The sequence below is a fragment of the Musa acuminata genome, chromosome BXJ3-9, assembly GCF_036884655.1.
Source record: "Musa acuminata AAA Group cultivar baxijiao chromosome BXJ3-9, Cavendish_Baxijiao_AAA, whole genome shotgun sequence".
Taxonomy (NCBI): domain Eukaryota; kingdom Viridiplantae; phylum Streptophyta; class Magnoliopsida; order Zingiberales; family Musaceae; genus Musa; species Musa acuminata.
The window spans coordinates 11,687,501-11,706,655 of NC_088357.1; the positions used below are offsets into that span (position 1 = coordinate 11,687,501).

The 19,155-nt window shown below is 36.8% G+C and overlaps 3 protein-coding genes across 3 annotated transcripts in view; all 3 read right to left on the reverse strand.

The window, feature by feature from the left end:
- LOC135649329 (alpha-dioxygenase PIOX-like) overlaps positions 1–2,455 on the reverse strand; it is a 5,481-nt gene extending 3,026 nt beyond the window's left edge. Inside the window, exons 1-4 of the mRNA XM_065167585.1 lie at positions 2,296–2,455; positions 1,942–2,202; positions 1,724–1,873; positions 199–332 (exon numbers count right to left, since the gene is read on the reverse strand). Coding sequence (XP_065023657.1) covers positions 199–332; positions 1,724–1,873; positions 1,942–2,202; positions 2,296–2,385 — 635 coding nt within the window. The 5' untranslated portion in view covers positions 2,386–2,455. The remainder of the gene's footprint in view (positions 1–198; positions 333–1,723; positions 1,874–1,941; positions 2,203–2,295) is intronic.
- A 10,030-nt stretch (positions 2,456–12,485) lies between these two features.
- LOC135650005 (acyl carrier protein 2, mitochondrial-like) lies at positions 12,486–16,706 on the reverse strand. The gene is made up of 2 exons (XM_065169046.1): positions 16,427–16,706; positions 12,486–12,986 (listed from the first exon to the last, which is right to left on the reverse strand). Exons 1-2 carry the CDS (start codon positions 16,628–16,630, stop codon positions 12,810–12,812), a joined length of 381 nt encoding a protein of 126 aa, XP_065025118.1. The 5' UTR covers positions 16,631–16,706; the 3' UTR covers positions 12,486–12,809.
- Positions 16,707–16,825: 119 nt separating this feature from the next.
- On the reverse strand, positions 16,826–19,020 carry LOC135650004 (ubiquitin-conjugating enzyme E2 19-like). The gene is made up of 6 exons (XM_065169045.1): positions 18,853–19,020; positions 18,387–18,414; positions 18,071–18,298; positions 17,921–17,984; positions 17,778–17,837; positions 16,826–17,679 (listed from the first exon to the last, which is right to left on the reverse strand). Exons 1-6 carry the CDS (start codon positions 18,987–18,989, stop codon positions 17,639–17,641), a joined length of 558 nt encoding a protein of 185 aa, XP_065025117.1. The 5' UTR covers positions 18,990–19,020; the 3' UTR covers positions 16,826–17,638.
- Between the last annotated feature and the right edge of the window lie 135 nt (positions 19,021–19,155).

The following is a 19,155-nucleotide window of genomic DNA, read 5'->3' on the forward strand; positions in this document are numbered from 1 at the left end:
GTGTGCTACTTCGATCAAACTGATGAAGATAAGAGAATGAGAAATTGTGTCACCCTATCAGTGACCTCTCGTGTAGTCCAATATATTTCGGTAGAGGCCAATTAAGAAACCCTATGAATCAGCGAATTGAAGCTATCTGCAGTTGATTAGATGACAAATCGATCGCACTTAGCAAATCGATCGCACGGGAGTACATACCACCAAGAAGTCTGGATGTTTAGGTGGCCTGTCTCAATGCCTTCACCACCTGTGGGCACCTCCTTTGTGCTGTAGAACCTGAATGACTTCAGCGGGCATTCATGAGCGACCAGCGGAGGAGCATGGAGTACTACCTGTGTGCAGGCATGTCAGGTGCGTTTACTGAATGAATAATTCGCATGGCCAACAACAAAGAAATCAAAAGTTCTTCCAATCATTTTTTTTTCTTTTTTCATTTTTTCCATCATAAACTTTGCTTTGTGAACAAATTGACATATGCATGCATGCTATTTATGTATAGAGTATGAGATGAGTTAAGAATTAATCTTATCTTACTAAAAGATTGAAGAGAGTCAATTATATTCAACCAAATATGATAACCGTTGCAAGTGTGATGGACGTAGAAATGGATATGTTGTATGGTAGAGGATCTAAGTTTCCTTTTTCTTTTGTACTCCAAAACACAGTTTCCTATTAGCCATTGGATTTTACCATGATATTTATTACATATCATTGATATAATTTTGTAAGCCATAGTAAAAAGGAAAATAAAAATTTACGACACATATACGAGTCCTTGATATAATTTCAAAGGTGCGGGTTAGCTTAGTTGGTAAAGACTTGATAGTATATCGTAAGGTTCTGTGTTTGAATTCCACCTTCGCGACTTACCTTTTGCAAAAAAAAAAAAAGAAATCCTTGATATAAGTCACATGTAAAGAAAGAAAGAAAACAAAGTTAAAAATAAAGATAGAAAGAAAGAAAAATATGAAAGTGAAAGCCTAATTCCAAATATTGTGCAAGAACATATACTTACAGGATTAATCTATGTAATTTTATTAATTTTTAAGAAAAAAATTGGCAAAGAAAAATATAAACCATTTGCTCAAAGTATTTAGCAAAAGGAGTGGCATCCTTTTGCTAAAAATATACATATCATTGATATAATTTTGTAAGTCATAGTAGAAGAAAAACAAAAAGAAAAAAAAAACTCAGAGATATCATGACACATATACAAGTCCTTGATATAATTTTAGAGATTTTAATTTACTTAATTGGTAACGATTTTGATAGTATATCATAAGCTCCTCCTATGTTCGAATCATATATTCATCACTTACCCTTAGTAAAGAAAAATAAAAGTTCTCAGTATAAATCACATGTAAAGAAAGAAAGATAAAAAAAAAAAGAAAATCATGAAAGTGAAAGCCTAATTCCACATATTATGATGAACGTATACTTACATGATTAATCTATATAATTTTGTTAATTTCTATAAAAAAAACATTGGCAGAAAAATGTATAAACTATTTGCTTAAAAGTAAGACTGATCTTGATAATTTTATTCAGCAAAAGGAATGCCATTCTTTCATTTTCTTAAGGAATAAACTGAATATAAATCTTTAAAGATATGAGGAAATAACAAAAGGAGAAAGGGAGACAGATTCAAGAAAAGAAAAGAAACAAACAAACTATGTTTCTCAGCTTCGATTTGGTTGAGCAGTGAAGCAACTCCTGCTTGTACCTGCTCAGTATCCTCCAGGTGATCCATCCAGTCGTGCACCATGAACTGTATCCATGAAGCTGCAATCAGGTTGAACTGTTTGCCTGTGTCTTTGTACGTCCTCCGAGCTAGAAGTTTGGTCGCCACGACCGCTGGATCGGGGCTCAAGAGCTGCACAAACACATCCACATCAATCTCACAACGGCAGGTTTTGGCACCGAGTGTAGGGAAACACTCACATGGTTATTCTGTTCCATGGGTGGCATGTTCCTCCCGAAGAAGGTGTTCTGGCTCCCAGCCTTACTGTTCTCCGGGTCATTGTACTCCCCGTCGTCGGTTCTGTAGGCGTAGTCGTCGGGGTTGAACGGAGTCGTATCGGGCATTCCCACGTTGAGGAGGCTGTACTTCTCATGCAGAGTTCGACGTTGCTGCAGGTACGTCAACCCTAGGAACACCGGCAACTTATGCCACAGCTTTAGCCTGTCCAAGGAATGAACGTACTGCAAGACAAGGAGAGGAACGGTCTCTCTCGATGAGCACAAGATTAGCTAGTTAGAGATGGAGCTTCATGGGTGTCGGTCGTCGATCATTACCAGGAAGGTAAGCTTGTCACAAAATGGCATTGTTTCAAAGACATCACGGAAGGCTGGGTGAATAAAGGGATCCAAGAGAGGAAGGCACATGACTGGTTCTGCTGAAGCTTTGGCTGCAGGATAAAGATTGGACAGAACGGGGCCTCATTTATAGATATGCAGAGGATGACAGACTCCACGTTGGAACACGTGATCACGAATTGGATCATATCGAAGTTGGGACGGCGCGGCAAACGTGACTCGACCAGCTCAAGAACAGCCGCTGGGAGACAAGAGAAGGTGCAGTGTAATCAACACCCACATGGCAATGTTATACGGAAGCCTTAAGATTAATTCGTCCATGTGCAACATCTCCTGTCCACTTGCCTCGTATAAGCTAGATTACATGTCAGAGGAAGCCTGGGTGGTGAATCCAGATTATTAAACAGATATGTTTGATCAATATGATTTGGTAAAGCAATTCAATCTTGAGGACCCGACTGACTAAGAACTACTAGTAAACAACCAATCTGTCTCCTAAGTTTATAGAAGCACAAGTTCGTCTGTCTAAGATTGTAGTCAATCCAATCCCTTCTTCATCACTTTGGAAAATTATTTAAGATATTGATCCTTAAAATGGGATGCCCGATCTCAATCTTATAACTATAGTTTATTGAAGTCTTTTGGTGAAAATATATTTTTCGGGTAAGTGTTTTTTCTGCTTATCATTCTCTATGATTTATTGAAGTCTTATTATCCTCTGGTCACTGTGTCTTGAGATATATTTACTTCTATAATCATTGCTATTACCATCACAAATATTACTAACACAATCATAGGTGTCATCACCATTATCATTATCACTCTCATCATCAACAGTAGTATTATCATCATTGTCCCACACGATTGTCCTATAAGCATCACCAGCTACACCACTAGGCTACCAATATATTATTTATCGTGATGTATTGTTGTCGTGGCTGTCACAATCGTCTGTCGCTTTCAGTATGTTTTTTATCCTACTCATCGATCATACATATCCTATTATTGTTGTCATCACTGCCTCAATCGTCACCACTTTCAGTATATTATTTATCCTACCCATCGATCATTTTCTTTTGGTAGTGTTGTACGAGGAAGGTCTAATAATTAAACCAAGTTGTTAACTATTTTGAACTATAAATATTTGTTATTTGATGTTGCGTTCCAACTAGCTTTATAATTTTGTAATCTAGCTATGGTGTTGATAAACAACACAAGTGGCTATATGCACAATCAAGAAGAGTTGGGGATCATTTTATTCTGGTAAGCGAAGAGAATGACTTTGAAATCAAAAAAAGAAAAATTGATAAAAAATTTATGTGGTTTGATACTGATTGCTTATGCCACAGAGGAAATTAAGATTAATTATAAGTACATTTGAGTTAATTATAACTCAGCATAAAGTCTTATACGATCTCTCTTTCTCAACTCACAGACTGCTTGCAATATACATACTCTTCTGTTGCTACGATTAAGATTATTATGAAGTTTAAGATGTCACAGCTGATGGGGATATAAACAGGAATAACCTTTGTATAGGAATAAATACTAAAAGACCAAAATACGCAGCGGAATAAAATGGAAACACAATCAAACAGAACACCAAGATATACGTGGAAAACCCCTTCTATGTGAAGGGTAAAAACCACGGGGCAAACTAGAGATAATCCACTATGAGAATAATGAATGTACAAATCTCAATCTCTTGCCCAAAACCCTAGCAACAACCATAAGAGAATAACTGGGATACAAGGATCACGTCACTGCCCACAATATCTAAAACCTCCCAAGTAATCACAGCAAGAGCCTACTGTAGATTTGATCTAACCTGAGATGAGAACACTGCTAGATGATTGAGAACAATCTCTCTGCGTTGTCCTTGTCTTCTTCTCTTTCTTTCTCTTCCTTTTCTGCCTTGTTCTCCTTCTTCTCTTTGGAATCTCGTGCCACCAAAGATCTGCCTCGTTGCTGCCTTTTTATAGCTTTAATCTACCTCTAAAACGCAGCCACCACACCCCCCTAATCTTAATTAGGGTTAGGTTAAGAGGGGGTATGAGCTGTGGGCTGATAAAACCCACATGGGCTGAATATGGGCCATCAGCCCAACAACCTCCCCCTTCAGCCCATAAGGAAGGCTGTCCCATGACTCCTCAATGTGAAGCCATGCCGACCAACTGTCGGCATATCTCCTATCTTTCTTTTGGTAAGGTCTTCGTCAACATGTCTGCTTCGTTGTCATCTGTATGAATTTTCTGAAGCTGCAACTACTTCTCTTCAAATACATTTTGAATCCAGTGGTATCTGACATCTATATGCTTTGACTTGGAATGAAACATTGGGTTCTTATACAAATGGATGGCACTTTGGTTATCACAATGCACCACATAATTTTTCTGTTTCAGCCACAATTCTTGTAAGAATTCTTTCATCCATAACATTTCTTTGCATACCTCTATAGCAGCAATATATTCTGCTTTTGTGGTAGAGAGAGCAATACACCTTTGTAACCTGGATTGCCATGACACAGCTCCCCCTACAAAAGTAAGTACATAACCTGAAGTAGACTTCCTCGTATCTATATCTCTTGCCATATTTGCATCTGTGTAACCTGTTAACACAGGTGGTCCACCTCCAAAGCTTAAACAAACCTTAGAGCTCCCTCTGAGATATCTAAAAATTCACTTCACTGCTGCCCAGTGCTTTTTGCCTGGATTTGCAAGAAATCTGCTAGTAACACCCACTGCATATGCGATGTCCGGCCTCGTACATACCATTGCATACATTAAACTTCAAACTGCTGAAGCATAAGGAACCTTTTGCATTTTCTCCTTCTCCTCATCACTTGACGGACTCTGTTCTAAGCACAACTTGAAGTGACCTGCAAGAGGAGAACCAACTGGTTTAGCATTGCTCATACTGAATCTTTCCAATACATTCTCGATGTATTTCTCCTGTGATAACCAAATCTTCTTGTTTTTCCTGTCACGAGAAATCTGCATGCCTAGTATTTGCTTTGCTGGCCCCATGTCCTTCATTGCAAAAGACTCACTCAGTTCCTTCTTCAACCTGTCAATTTTAGACATATCTTTCCCAAGAATAAGCATGTCATCAACATAAAGTAAGAGAATAATAAAATCCTCACCAAACCATTTGATGTACACACAATGATCTGAAGCCATTCTTTTGTATCCATTTTCTGTCATAAATGAATCAAACTTTCTGTACCACTATCTTGGAGCTTGCTTTAGCCCATACAAGCTCTTCTTCAACTTGCAGACAAAATTATCTTTATCTTTGACTTTGAAGCCTTCTGGTTGCTCCATATAAATTTCCTCATCCAAATCACCATGAAGGAAAACTGTCTTCACATCTAACTGCTCAACCTCCAAGTCCTGGCTAGCAGCAATACCAAGAGCAACACGAATAGAAGACATTTTAACAACAGGAGAAAATATCTCTTCAAAGTCAATACCTTTCTTTTGACCAAAGCCTTTCACAACCAATCTAGCTTTGTACTTTGGTTGAGAACAATATTCTTGAGTCTTCAACCTAAAAACCCACTTGTTCTTCAAGGCCTTCATTCCATTTGGTAGCAGCACCAAATCATAAGTGTGGTTCTTCTGAAGAGCATCCATCTCTTCCTGCATAGCAACTAACCATTTCTCTTTCTGCTCACTCTCAACTGCTTCCTGGTAACTCTCTGGTTCACCTGCATCAGTAAGCATCACATACTCATCTGTAGAGTATCTTCTGGAAGGTTGACGTTGTCTAGAAGATCTTCTCAATTGAGGTTCTGCGGGAACTTGCTCTCCTACTTCTTCTTGCTCAACATGTCCTACAGGTAAATCAACATTAGGCTCTACACTATTTTCCTGCACATCTCCCCTATCACCCTGATATACTGGAGGAATAACTAGGTCACAATCTGCTAATCCTTCTGCAGAAGTCTTGGCTGGTGCCTTCTTCTTCAAATCTTCAAAGGTTTGATCCTCAAAGAAGACCACATCTCTGCTCCTGAACACCTTCTGCTTTTCTGGATCCCAAAGCCTGTAACCAAACTGATCATGTGAGTAACCAAGAAAAATACATTCTTTAGACTTACCATCCAGCTTGGACCTCTCATTATCTGGAATATGTGCAAATGCGCGACAACCAAACACTCTCAAATGCCTGTAGGAAACATCTTTCCCTGACCATACATGCTCTGCAACATCACCATCTAGGGCTGTACATGGTGATAAGTTGATCACATCAACTGTAGTCCTCAAAGCCTCATCCCAAAACCTTTTGGGTAGCTTGGCCTGTGAAAGCATACATTTGATCTTTTCCATGATGGTGCGGTTCATCCTCTCTGCAATTGCATTATGCTGAGGTGTACCAGGAACTATCATCTCATGTTGGATTCCATGTGACCTGCAATAGTCATTAAACAATCCCGTATACTCACCACCATTATCTGATCTTATGCATTTCAATTTCCTTTCTGTCTCCCTTTCAACCCTAGCATGAAACTCTTTGAAGACATTAATAACCTGATCTTTGGTCTTCAAAGCATAAGCCCAAACTTTCCTGGAAAAATCATCTATAAAAGTGACAAAATAAAGTGCACCACTTATACCAAGAACATCAACAGATCCACCAGGAGTTTTTGTCCTCAAAGGACCACATACATCTGTATAAACACGGTCTAAAGCATGCATTTTTCTAGACAAAGCAGCACTAGAAAATGAAACTCTATGTTGTTTATCAGCCAAACAATCAATACAAGGGTTCAGATGTATACCTCTCTCTTGGAAAGAGCTTGCAGCCCTTTCTCGCTCATGTGTCCCAATCGCCTATGCCACAACTCCATACTGAAGTCTTTCTCTGTAGCATTTAACTGCTCACCATAAGCTTTAGCCTGCAACCTGTACAAAGTATGACATTTCTTTCAACTAGATATAACAAGAGAACCCTTACTGAGCTTCCATTGCCCTATGTGAAATCTGCTTTCATACTCTTCATCATCTAGTCTTCCAACTGAAATTAAATTCAGCCTCAAGTCAACCACATGCCTCACATCCTTAAGTACCAACTTGCAGCCAAGGTTGGTCTTTAAATGGATCACCCATGCCAATGATGTCTGCTGTGTCATAGTTGCCCATCTTGACAACACCAAAGTTTCCAGACCTGTATGTAGTAAAAAACTCTCTCCGAGGTGTAGCATGATAAGAAGCACCTGTGTCAATCACCCACTCAAGATCCTGACACACACAAGAAAAAATATCATCAGAAGGAGACAAAATCAAATAATCACCACCCTGCACTGTAGCTGTAGTATTATCCTTTGACTCTGTAGACTCCACTTCTTTTCCCTTTTTCTTGTTCTTCTTAGGTTGCTTACATTGGTTCTTGTAATGTCCTTTCTCACCACAGTTATAGCAAACAATATCTTTTCTTGATCTTGACTTGCTCCTACCCATACGTGAACTGCTTCTAGACTTTGACCTTCCTCTATTATCTGAGATAAGTGCCTGTGAATCATTTTGAGATGTTGCTGAACTCTTTCTTCTCAACTCCTCATTCAACAAACTGCTTGTTACTTGACTCATAGTGACAATACCATCTGGTGCAGAATTACTAAGAGAAACCACCAGTGTCTCCCAACTTTCTGGTAATGAACTAAGAAGTAACAATGCCTGCAACTCATCATCAAGAGACATTTTCATAGAGGATAACTGGTTAGTAATACTCTGCATTTCATTCAAATGCTCAGTAATAGAAGCACCCTCTCTATATTTTAGGTTCACAAGTTTTCTGATCAAAAAAGCTTTGTTGCCAGCTGTTTTTCTTTCATAGAGACTTTCCAATTTTTTCCAAAGAGAATATGCAGAAATTTCAGTAGAAACATGGTGAAAGACACTATCATCAAGCCATTGTCTAATAAACTCAATTGTTTTTCGATCTAACCTCTTCCACTCATCATCTGTCATAGTTGTAGGTTTTGCACTATCCCCTTGCAAAGGTCCATACAAATCTTTGCAATACAAGAGATCTTCCATTCTTGGTTTCCATATCATCCAATTATTTCTATTCAAACTAATTATGCGAGAAATATTACTGGCCTCCATGTTCAAATACAAAAATTAAATCACCAAAACCCCGCTCTGATACCAGTTGATGGGGATATAAACAGGAATAACCTTTGTATAGGAACAAATACTAGAAGACCAAAATACGCAGCGGAATAAAATGGAAACACAATCAAACAGAACACCAAGATATACGTGGAAAACCCCTTCTATGTGAAGGGTAAAAACCACGGGGCAAACTAGAGATAATCCACTATGAGAATAATGAATGTACAAATCTTAATCTCTTGCCCAAAACCCTAGCAACAACCACAAGAGAATAACTGGGATACAAGGATCACGTCACTGCCCACAATATCTAAAACCTCCCAAGTAATCACAACAAGAGCCTACTGTAGATTTGATCTAACCTGAGATGAGAACACTACTAGATGATTGAGAACAATCTCTCTGCGTTGTCCTTGTCTTCTTCTCTTTTTTTCTCTTCCTTTTCTGTCTTGTTCTCCTGCTTCTCTTTGGAATCTCGTGCCACCAAAGATCTGCCTCGTTGCTGCCTTTTTACAGCTTTAATCTACCTCTAAAACGCAGCCACCACACCCCCTAATCTTAATTAGGGTTAGGTTAAGAGGGGGTATGTGTTGTGGGCTAATAAAGCCCACATGGGCTGAATATGGGCCATCAGCCCAACAACAACCAATCTGACTTGCTCGGAAGACTTGCAAGTCTGGAGACGGTGAAAAGGTAAATGCGGACTGATTGGTGTTCATAGCTAGCTAGCTAACGTTGAAGGATAACTCATTGCGGAAGGAGATTCCCAATAATTCAATGTTGAATAACGACTCATTAATGAGCCGACGGCTTTTGCACTATGATTTCAAAACCTCTTCTCTTCTTTTCTCGTCAACTTTTATCTCATTTATTATCGAACACTTGGAACTCAGTCATGCATGTGCAAGGAGCATTTGGAACGTCGAAACTCCTTACACTGCAAAAGCCAGGCTGCAGATGCAACTATAATTATAAGCCAGTCTTCTCTTCTCTTCTCTTCTCTTCTCGTCAACTTTTATCTCATTTATTATCGAACACTTGGGACAGCTTTGTTTCAAAATCACTGCATTGTCATTGAATGCAACACTCAAAGGATGTTTTTTTTTTTTTTTTTTCCTTCAAGAATCTATTCTTTTAATAATATACCAATATTTTTTTAATATAATTTGAGTCTCTGCAACTGCCTCTCTCCATTTATCATATTTTATTGTGTGTCACTGTCTCCATGAAAAGTCTACAGTACATCTTAATAATTGAACGTATGATTGCAGAATGCAATTTCTATTAGGATACAGGAAAACTAGACATATGAACCGAGAGAATTGGATAGAATTTAATAGTTTATTGTGGCATGAGGTCTAAGGACAAGTAAGTGTTGGTAAGAACTACATGGTAGAGATTATAGTGCAAAAATTAATAATAATCAAGATTTAACACATTTACTTTGCTTTTTTAAGTCGATTAGATATTCCAATTGTTTCGATCCGTTAATTGATTGATTTAATTTTGTGATTGTTATAAACTGTTTCGTTTTCTTCAAGATTATTTTTAATTTCCAAAACGATTACTAATTCCTTTTTCTTGTTTATAATTTTGCAGCTTAAGTGAAGATGATTTGAACATAAACCCTTGCGCTCTATTGTTTATTATCTTAAAATTTTCTTTGTTAGTGCACTTTATATGAAGGCAATTAAATTCTTGTGAGTGGCGTTCTTTGGATAAAAATCTACATATCATTGATATAATTTTGTAAGTCATAGTAGAAGAAAAATAAAAAAGAAAAACTCCGAGATATCATGAAATATAGACAAGTCCTTCATATAATTTTAGAGGTTCCAATTTACTTAATTGGTAAAGATTTTAATAATATATGATAAGCTCTGAGATATCACCACATATAAGATATATACTAGTATATCTTATGTTTGAATCATATATTCGTCACTTATCCTTTGTAAAGAAAAAAAAATCCTTGATATAAGTCAGATGTAAAGAAAGAAAAGGAAGAAAAAAGATTAAAAAGAAACATGAAAGTGAGCCTAATTCCAGATTTTGTGATGAACATATACTTAGATGATTAATTTATATAATTTTGTTAATTTCTATAAAAAAAAACATTGGCAAAGAAAAGTATAAACTATTTGCTCAAAGTAAGACTAATATTGGGAATTTTATTTAGCAAAAGGAATGGCATCCTTTCATTTTCATAAGGAATAAACTGAATATAAATCTTTAAGGATATGAAATGATAATAGAAAAAGTAACAAAAAAGAGAAAGGGAGAGAGATTCAAGAAAAGAAAAGAAACAAACAAACAGATTGCACCTCGTGTATATATATGTGTGTATATATATATATATATATATATATATATATATATATATATATATATATATATATATATATATATATATATATATATATATATAAAATATATCTTATGATCTAAGATATGAAATTCTTATTATATTTATATTTTTTATTATGAAAATATATTTAGATATATGTTATTCGAAAAATATCCAAAGGTAAGTGACGATTCCAAATGCATATGAAGCTAAAGATTAACTTTTGCCAATTGTATACGTATAAAGAAAAACTTGATAATTATACAAATTTTGAAAGCAAATGGGTATTTATGATAAATTTTATTAGAATGCCAACCACTATGCTTAATGGGCTATGATATTATTTTTAGATTATTATTAATATATATTTTTTTTAATCCAAACTAGATTTGGAAGTGAGTGGAAGTACAATGCTAAATAAAAAAAATATAGGGCTAATATCTAATTTAGCATTTTGATCATGGATCATTTAAGTCATTATAATTTACTTGTATATAAAAGAATCTCTATATTTTAAAAAAATATAACATATAAGCCCCTCTCATTAAGTTTGAGTTAACAAAAGTTAGAGTATGTTTACATGATTTGTTGACTCATAATAAATAATTAATATAATGACATATGTAATTTAAGTTTTAAAAAGGATTAAGGTCTATTTTAGCCCCTATGATTTTGATCGGACCATTTAAGCTCTTATAATTTATTTATATCTAAAATAACTCATATATTTTTAAAAACATAACATATAAGTTCATTCCGTCAAATTTGAGTTAACAGAAATTAGAACGAAAAGATTAAAATATATTTTAACCATTTTAGTTTTGGCTATGAACTACTTAAGTCCTTATGATTTATTTGTCTAAAATAACTCATATATTTTAAAAAACGTAACATATAAGTCCATCTCGTCAAGTCAGAGTTACGTTGGAATCTTCTTACGTGACATGATAAACCACTAATATAATGACATATGTAATTTAAGTTAAAACAAAAATAAAAGCACTGTCAATAATAGTAGAAGACAAAGTGACCACCGGTAGTAGCACCGAGCTGTTGTTGCCTAGTAGAGCATTGTAAGCACATAACTTCTACCGCGCTAATGACAAGCTCAAGAACTTCCGATCCTGCCTCAGGTAGATGTGCATCGACCAGTCCGACACTAAGCAGTGATCTCTTAATCCCTCTTTCTCCTCTTGGGCATTTTCGTCCTCATCGACTCTCTCTTCATCCTCTCATGCGCTTCCACCCACTGCGCCTACGACGTGATACAACTCTCTCTCACCTTCGCCGTCGACCTCTCCTACTTCTAACTCTTTGCTTTTGTCCGTCGCTTACTCTTTCTCGACAAAATGAACCTTAATTATTTTTTAAACTCATATTATATATATTTTATATTAATAATTTATTATAAATCAATATTCAAAATTCTAACATGTAACATGAGAGACTTATATACTATATTTTTTTAAAATAAAACATGAATAAATCATAAAAATTAATCCATAACCAATGGATTTTAATCCTTTTTAAAACTTAAATTATATATCCTTATATTAATTTAAAAATATAAAAATTATTTTATACATGAATAAATCACTTAAGTGGTTCATGAAACTAAAATAGAACTTAACCTAATAATATATCCCTAATAAACATGATTACACGTTTGTATCAAAATAAGCATTCAGTTTGAAATCCAGATATAAATGTCAATGCACATGATAATGCAATACTTGTATATCGAACGAATGAGTGAAAAAGGGGAAAAAAAAACATAACAAAACATAACATGTTCACAAGACTTGCGGCAAAAGCAAATCATCGCCAGCATGTGAGACATCTTAAAGAGGAAAGAGCCCACTGTGGAAGGTCAGGAGTACCAAATTATTTCAAAACAAAGCACCCTTGTGATCATCAAAATGTGATGGAACCAACTTCCAGATTACTCGAGTCATTAAGACAGACAAAGAAGGTCTCATGAAGAATCTTACGAAGAGAACAGTCAGCATGCCCCATTGGTAGAAATCTCATTTTGCTTGGGGGTGTGAGGCAATGAAGTCGACAGCAACATTGATTGCGTCAATCTTGTCTGCTTCATTATCAGGGATCTCAAACCCAAACTCTTCTTCCAGTGCCATCACAACCTCTACGGTGTCCAAGCTGTCTAGACCAAGATCCTTGTGAAAATGAGAATTTGGTGTGACCTACAGAGACCAGCATATAAGACAAGATTAGCAAAGGATCTTTCTACACTGGTACCCTCACATACAAATTCACATGGAACAAAAATATGAAGGTTCTCAAAACACCCTCGGCCAGAATGCCAACAGCACAGAATTATAATGGGTAAGGAAATGGCTCAATGAGTGATGTCATAAGCAAATGGAATAAGTTAAATAAAATAAGAAATGACTAGATCAGTTGGAGCGAATGCCACATGAGATGAGTAAACACTTTCATATTTTCTGGTTCCGAACTATGGTCAATTGCCCATCTAGTTCCAGTTTGAACCATGGTCAGTTGCTTGAAAACTACTTATCATATTAAATGAACTACCATAATTCATTAAAATTGACACCATATAAGAAAGCAAATTTTAGATTATTTTCCCCCACCCCAATCAAAGAACTTACATAGAACTAGGTGTTACAGTGAGTTTGCAAACATATCCACTGTTCTTGATTTTCTTAAGGACTGGAAAGTTGCTCACGCTACAGAAATGAGTCAATTTTCACCTTTCCTTTCTGCAGTTATATTAAATGTTATTTAGCAAATAATGAAGGTAGGATTAATTACAAAAATGACAATAAAAAATTTGGAGGCATTCAAGAAATAGTATAACTTAATAATGAAGGTGACATTAATTACAAAAATGACCAATAAAAAAATTTCGAGGCATACAAAAAAGAGTACAACTTCAAAATGGTATGCACATCAAAGTTTTGTTAGAAGAAAGAAGTGATGGAGCACCTCAAAAACAAATTGCTCACTAGACACCTCAAATATGGTTTCTATTAGATGTAAAATTAGTAAGGTTCTGTTCCACTGTAGTTTCATCTAAAATGTCGCATTAGTTAACAAGTCCTATTAAAATATGATTAGGGGCATGATCTTTCAGAACTTCTATGGACACAAAAATAATACCTTTCTTTCCTGATGTTACCGTTTTACTTATCTACGCTTTGTTTTCTCTTTTTCTCTCGGCAGTGCTTCTCACATCTTCTTTAAATTTTGTTATAGTAAGTTGAACTAAATGCTGTTTTCTACACTCAAGAACATAAAATATCAGAATTTGAGTGGGTAAGCCACCATTCCTAATGTTCCAGCAAAAGACCTGAGAAGGATTTGTACAGAAATTCTCATGTTGCTTGTGGGAAATCATACCACCAGGCTACCTACAAATGTAAACCTATGACTGTCAATAAAGTGGATTTTCAGAAAGGTACAAGCAAGTCCTTCACAAAAGTTTTCCTTGCAAGCTCATTTGATGTAACACATTAACAAAGCAAGTTCTGCACAAGAAATTTCCATTCGAGTCATTTAAGGTACGATGTCAAAAAACTTTCTAGCAATTTTCTTGTTATTCACTTTATCCATCCTGCATGATATAATATTCTCAAGCTTTTTGTTACTAGAGATGTGGTAAAGAAAACATAATATGGAGATACCATGTCATAAATCTTAAGCATAGCACAAATGAACTCTGTTATACTAGGCCAGTCCAACTGTGGCCATACTAGGCATTACATCTTATCCTGGAAATGTTAGATCATTATGAACAAAGGCTGAAGCTAAAACTACTACATTTATTTGCAACTAATACAACACATTCAGATTGACACAGCAGGACTTAAAATACTAAAAGTCGGTTCATCTATAACACTGTATACAATGTAAAAGCCTAGAGTTTGTCAGGCCCATTCCTTCACTATCCTGTATATTTGGTAGAGTAAGATGCTTAAAATGACTGAGAAATTCTACAAACAAATCTCGACCTCAATGCTTTATAATACTGTCTCCAAACCAAAAGGCAAACAAGGAACTGATACTTAACTGAATACACATGCATATATTTTGACAATCAAATATCCATTTAACAAGCCATATTGATTGAGAATTTAATTTGAACAAATTAGTAGAAGGTGCTAATAATATTAAACCTTGGTTTTCCTACTATTCAATATTTAAGTGTCTGTTCACACAGAAACACAGTCAGAAGCATCGTGTCATCACAAAAGCCAAATTTACATGTTGAACAAAGATCTTCAGGTAATTCAAAGATTTATGCAATACAAATACATGTACATATACCTGTACAAGTACATGTACACACACACACACACATATATATGTATATATTTATATATATGTATATATATATATATATATATATATATATGTATGTATATATATATAATGGCAGATTTTGTAAGTTAATAACAAGAACATTATACATTGAGGGCCAATAGAGATATACACAGGTGCTTTGAAATTTTGGCGCATAGGGTCTACTTGTAAGTTGAGAAGTCCACATGGCATTTACGTGGTTCCCTTGTGGCATGTAGATAGAAAAAGAACGGATCTAAATAAATCCGGATGTGCACCTCTTAGGTGCTATCTTATGCCATGCAGATAGATACAAACATATCAATGATTGCCAATATAAATTATTTGTTTACATGAAGCATTCTTCCCATATCAAAATTTAAATATGGTTGAGCTGATAGAAGCGGCATGATCCAACATGCCGAACTTCTATATGCATGGAAACTCAAACACAAGATAATTCTTAACCTCTCCCTTTTTATCTAGAAGTTTAAGGAAACAGATACGACAAGGTTTTTAATCAATCCTAACACTCCCCTAGAGTGTAAACTGGCCGGACAACTCAAGCCCAAAACATTGTGTAGTTTGAGCATCCAAGCTACTACCTTCTACAGTGACATCATCATGTTTTAAACTTTCATCACTGTCAAATGTATCTAATTGCCTAAGCTTGAGATGGTTTTGGCAGCTACAGAACATTTAACAACATAAATAATATGTTACAAATATTTATGTTCCACATTTATTTCTTCCATAATTACTAGTAACTTTCTTAGCACAAGATAGGAGAAATCAATAAAAAATAAGTACCAAACGCTCCACATGAAAGCCTGCTACTTAGCAACATAAATATATGTTATCCCCCGATTACACAAACTATATCCTAGCTCCAAGATGAGTGGAGACATACCATATGTGAGATACTACACTTGTGTTAATAAATCAGAATCTATTGCTGCTGAAATATAAGGCAACAATCGAACATTTATATTTTATAAACTAGAGCGAGTTCTGAATGAAGATAAGGACAGCAAGACCAGGGCTTTGGTTGCAGAAAACCTCCACTCAAATCGGATTGCAGCGGAAAGTGAAGCCATTTCAGAGCAGAAGATCACTACAAGATCTGAAAGGGGCTACGAGCAAAGATCAGCCACAAAGAGAATTCTCACTCAAATATCACCGGATTCAAGCTCCATCCCATACACCAAACTAAACGTACAGCTCAACAGTATTCGTCGCGACAAAAAAAGCTGCTAACCAGAAATTAAACCCTAGGGTTTATATCGAACTTGGGAAGAACGGTGATATGGCACAGTACCTTGGAGGGATCGACCTTCGGGAAGTTCTTGACGACGGTGATGATCCGATCGGCGACGTCAGACTTGTCTAGGAAGGATCCCATCGCTTCGTCGGAAAAGCGGCGGCGGATGAGGCCGGCGAAGGAGAAGGCCGCCACCGGCGCCGCCTGAGAATCCACCCTCACCCTCAGGTGCCTCAGAAGAGCGCCTCTCATCGCCGCCATCGTCGCCGTCGGAGAAGCAAGACGACAACCTCGAACCAGCCTTGAGATGGAAGCCAAAGTGGCAAAACAGACTGGTGGAGATGATACATATCGTTTTCGGATATAGCAATCATCACGACTGTTACAATCCGTTGTTTCTCGTTGTAACAGCCGTTATAATTCGTTACTAATATATGTACAAAAGTTGAGGACATTTTCTAAGTCATAACTATAAAAACAAAATTATAGAAAAGAATAATCCCATGCATACATAGCGTGTAAATTTATTATTATATTACCATGCAAATTTAAAATTCTTAAAATTTTTTATAACTCATAGAAGTTTTAAATATAGATAAAGTATTTATTAATAGTACAAAACACCAATGAAATACCATCAACTCTATTATCGTCTTCCTCCGAATAAAAAAAATAAAATCAAATTGAAACCAATAATTTAATTTTCAAAAATTATAAATGATTCTAGTCTGAGATATTCTTCCTTAGTTTAGTTGTTCGATTCGGATCAAATCGATTTTATAAATTTTTTTTGGATACTTGAATTCCATAAGTTGATAATCAAATCAGACGTAACATATGATATAGGCTCAATTTTATAAATATTATTGTGTTGATGTAATTAGATTGTGATAAGGTTCAATCGATTTATTGGATCGAATCAATTTATTTAATATATATATATATATATATATTATTTAAATAATAAGTTGAGTTTTTAGTTGGATCTGAACACCCCAACCCCTAACAGGTGGGAAGCAACTCTCCTTAGCACACCATTCTAGAGCAATTCAGAATAATATAAACATTATTAGCTCATTTAGATAAACATGCAATGACAAAATATGATAAACAAATTCATTTAAATCAAGTAAATGTTCCACTATTTTGCTGTAATGAGAGAGAGAGAGAGAGAGAGAGAGAGGTGAAACAATGAATGAATGGAACATGAGTGCTCTGTCCTCTCCCCAACGTGGGACTACTGATACATAGTTGCAAGAATTGCATGAACTAGGTTGGCTTGCACAGCTTCTCCACCATCTTCCTGAACTCTGCATTAGAAACAGGGACAGCATTCAGAAACACAAACGAGGAATTGATTTCTTTGATCTCAAAACAGGAGAGGATGATCATCACATCATGCACTCACCCTCTTGATTCACCCAAAGTGCTGCTGCTTGGGTGTTGAGAGGCGACTCATTGTTGGGTTCTGCAACAATCATCATCACATCAGCACTCTCATATCCTAATGGAGTAAAACTCTTGTGTGTATCCATCGGATCTCGTGCTTACCTCCCAAAAGGCTCTGGATTGACAGCAGAATGGTTCTCACGTCATACGCAGATGACCATTTATCCTGATGATCCAAAACAACCATCGAAATTGATGCAGATTGCATAGAGAAGGAGGAAAACATGGGGAGGACTTCCATCTGCCGCGTACCTGAAGAATGTCCAAGCAGATGTTGCCGTAGACGTCGACGTTGGGATGGAAGCAGGCGGTCTCAAACTTCACCTTTGGAGGCTTCATCGGGTAGTCAGTGGGGAAGGCGAAGGAGAGCTTGTAGACCATGCCTTCGTACGCTGTCTCTTTGCTGCCATGAATGGTCCCTTTCCAATAAAAGATGTTGTCTCCCTCCGGAAAGGCTGATATCCCCGGATCCCCACACATCTGAACAACACAAGCAAGTAAACGGGATCGTCAAGAAGACGTGTCATATTGGTTGACGAATCCCAGGAGTAATCTTCTTCTTGCTTACCATCAAGGACATGAGCTCCGACTGCAATCTGTTAAGAGAGCAAGAGAGTCAAGGTCAGCGTGCAGTAAAAAGGATACAAGAAAAGAAAGCATGCAGAGACCGGGTCTCGTAATTCAAAGAAGAGATCTTTCGGCGGATTAGATAGAGAGGAAGGATGGTGAGAGGCAGAGAGATAAATTTGCTGCAGCCTAAATGATCAAAGAGCGACCAGAACCAGATGTCGTCGTCAAAGATGACATCTTTACCTCCGATCGAGTAAAACAGATGGCTATAGTGCAAGATGAGTCACAAGAAGCAGCAAGATTGGAAGGACAATGGAGAGCTCAAGAGTACACAAGGAAAGATGACGATGAAAAAGGAGAATTCGTTTCTTGTGAGCGTTCTTGATCTTTCAGAAAGAAGAAGAAGAAGAAGAGCCGCGAAAAGCAAGCAAGCAAGAAAGAGGAAGAGGAGAAGGGTGTAAGACCTCTTCAGGACAGAGTGGCCGTCGGGGCCCTTGGCGACAGGAGCCGGCTGCTTGGCGGCCGAGGGAGCAGTGGCGGCGGCGGCGGGGGTGGTGGTGGGGATGTTGTCGTGGACGTCTGGGTTCTCTCTCCTCGTCATTTTGGGTGTCCTGCCTTCCTCGCTTTGTATCGGATCACTGAGAGCGAGAGTGAGAGAGAGAGAGAGAGAGAGAGAGAGGCGACGAGGTGGGTGGATTTAAAGAGGGGAGGGATTGGGCGAGAGAGCCGTCGGTCCTCCATTTTGACCGTTGCCTGATTCCCCTTCG